The 2975-nt window shown below is 60.9% G+C and overlaps 1 protein-coding gene across 1 annotated transcript; it reads right to left on the reverse strand.

Annotated features, from left to right (window-relative positions):
• Positions 1–1304: 1304 nt before the first annotated feature.
• On the reverse strand, positions 1305–1733 carry LOC109770422 (uncharacterized). Its single transcript, XM_020329121.1, has one exon. The coding sequence runs from the start codon at positions 1731–1733 to the stop codon at positions 1305–1307; it is 429 nt and encodes a 142-aa protein (XP_020184710.1).
• Between the last annotated feature and the right edge of the window lie 1242 nt (positions 1734–2975).

The raw sequence follows: 2975 nt of genomic DNA on the forward strand, positions 1-2975 counted from the left end.
AATGAACAGCCGCGTCCGGCACCTAGTCTAGTCTTCTCACGAGAGCGGAGCTAAGTGCTGCCACTAGGACATGGGAGGGAGCCCCCGAGGCCCGAGGGCGGCACTCTGGAGACTCTGGGACGTGTACAGCCCCACTCATTATTACGTGAGAGTGTCATGAGCGGAGACCTTCACAGGCACTGGGCCTTGCTTCATGGGTAGAACTTCCGGACATGCTGGATGTTCCAGGCGTTCTGGATGGGGATCCCGTCCTGCGTCTCCAGCCGCACGGCGCCAGGCCTGGAGACGTGGGCAATCCTAAATGGGCCCTCCCACATGGGTGAGAGCTTATGCAGCCCTTCCATGGAGAGCACCCGCCTCAGGACGAGATCGCCCACCTCGAGCGTCCTGGAGCGGACGCTGCGGCAGTGGTACCGTCGCAGCGCCTGCTGGTATCTCGCCACCCGGAACGAGGCTTGACGGCGGCGCTCCTCCCCTAGCACAAGGTCCATCACCCGCATGGCGTCCTGACGTGCCTCGTCAAACGCCAGGACCCGCGCGGAGCGGTGCTTGACCTCATGAGGGAGGAATGCTTCTGCTCCATAGACGAGGAAGAATAGAGTCTCCCCTGTTGGCTTGGTGGCGGTGGTGCGGATGGACCACAGCACAGACCGGAGCTCGTCGTGCCAGCCCCTACCGCAGGCCTCGAGCTTCTTCTTGAAGGTCCTAGTCTTGAGGCCTCTGAAGACCTCTGCGTTGGCGCACTCGGCTTTGCCATTGCTCCTGGGGTGTGCCACTGAGGCGTAGCATATCTGCGTTCCAAGGTTAGCACAATATGTTTTGAAGAGATTGCTAGTGAACTGCGAGCCGTTGTTGGTGATGATGCGGTTAGGGACACCAAACCGTCTCACGAGGCCCTTGCTGAATTTAACTGCCGACCCGGCTGGGATGGTGCGGACGGCTTCCACCTCTACCCATTTGGTGAACTTGTCGATCGCGACGTAGAGGTAGCGGTAGCCCCCGGGCGCTCGAGGGAACGGACCCAGGATATCCAGCCCCCAGCCCGCGAATGGACACGAGAGTGGGATAGTCTAGAGGCCCTAGGCCGGCTGGTGGATTTGCTTGGCATGGAACTGGCAGGCCTCGCAGGACCTTACCAGCTCGGTTGCGTCGTTGAGTGCCGTGGGCCAGTAGAACCCGCTGCGGAATGCCTTGCCGACCAAGGTACGTGATGATGAGTGATTCCCGCAGTCTCTGCCGTGTACGTTACCTAGCAGCTTGCTCCCTTGCTTCCTGGAGATGCATCGCAAGGAAACATCATTTGGTTATTTTCTGTACAGCTCACCATCCTGGATGCAATATGCCATAGCCTGCCGGGCCACGCGCTCCGCATCCTCCTCTTTCTCCGGAAGCGTTCCTTGCACCAGGTATGCCCTAAACTCCTCGGTCCAGCACCCCTCCCGAGGCTCGAGTGCCAGGAGCAGGCGCGCTCCTGAGGTCGGGCCACAGGCAGGGGCTCCCGAGGCTGGTGGCTGGGGTAGTTCCTCTTGAGGCGGCGCGGGCTCGGCAGCTGAGGGGGCCGCCGAGGGCTTGTGGAGTCGCTCTTCGAAGACACCAGGCTCTTGGGGCAGATGCCTTGACGCTCTCTTGGCGATCTCATCGGCTTCCTTGTTTGTGTTGCATGGCACATGTTGCAGTTCCAGGCCCAAGAATTGCTTCTCCATCTTGAGCACCTCTGTGAGGTACGCCTCCATGTGCTCGTCCCTCAGCTCGTACACCTTGTTGGAGAAGTTAACGAGGAGCTGGGAGTCGCCCTTGATGGTGAGATGCTTCACCCCCAAGGCTGTCGCGGCCTTGAGGCCGGCGATCAACCCCTCGTATTTCGTGATGTTGTTGGAGACCTTCTCGCCCCGCTGGAAGCAGAGCTGCACGCGTAGTATAGCTTGTCTTGGGTGGGCGAGATGAGCACGGCACCAGCCCTCGCACCTTGGCGTGCGAAAGCACCGTCGAAGTACATGACCCAGCCATCTGCCGCTTCACTTCTTGGCGAGAGGGATCAGCTCTCGCCTGCTTCGGGCTCCGGAGCGTCGGTCCATTCTGCGACGAAGTCAGCGAGCGCGGCTCGCTTGATGACCCTAGTTGTGCTGAACTCCAGCTGAAACACTTGCAGTTCGATGTCCCACTCAGCGACTCTTCCCGCAGCATTGGGGCTCCGGAGCACCCTCTCCGGTGGGTAGGCTGAGACGACCTTAATTGGGTGGCCTTGGAAGTAATGACGCAGCTTGCGTGAGGCGACCAGGAGTGTGAGCAAAAGCATCTGCGGCATGGGATATCGTGCTCTTGCCTCCCGTAACACCGTGCTGACGAAGTATGCTGGGTGCTCAACATGGGCGGAAGGGTCGATGGAGCCTGTGGCCTCCGGAGGTTGTGGCGCCTCTTGAGGTGGGGGGACCTCAGGAGCTTGGCCACCCACCGGGGCCTCCGCGGGCCCAGAAACACCGTCTTGTGGGGCCTGGTCATCCGTGGGCGTCATCGTGGCTTTAGCGGAGCCGTCTCGGCACCGCACCTTCTCGGCTGAAGGTGCGGCATTACGCGGCGTGCTCTTGGCCTGGCGCTCCTCCCGGACAGCCACCAACGCCGCGCTGACTGTGTGGGGTGTGGCGGCCAGGTAGAGCACCAGCGGGTCAAGGGGACGAGGCACTACCATCACCGGAGGGCTGGTCAAGTATCTCTTGAGGTCTTGAAATGCCAGGTCGGCCTCTGGGGTCCATTCGAACGGGCCCTTCTTCTTCATCAGCTTGAAGAACGGCAGGGTGCATCCCCCAGCTTGGAGATGAAGCGCCCCAGCGAGGTCACGCAGCCCGCGAGCTTATGCATTTCCTTGAGAGTTTGCGGCAGGCTCATGTCTTCTATCGCCTGGAACTTCTCTGGGTTGGCCTCGATCCCCCTGTGCGACACGAGGAAGCCCAGTAGTTTGCCAGAGAGGACACCAAACA

This window comes from Aegilops tauschii, chromosome 4, assembly GCF_002575655.3.
Source record: "Aegilops tauschii subsp. strangulata cultivar AL8/78 chromosome 4, Aet v6.0, whole genome shotgun sequence".
NCBI classification, from domain to species: domain Eukaryota; kingdom Viridiplantae; phylum Streptophyta; class Magnoliopsida; order Poales; family Poaceae; genus Aegilops; species Aegilops tauschii.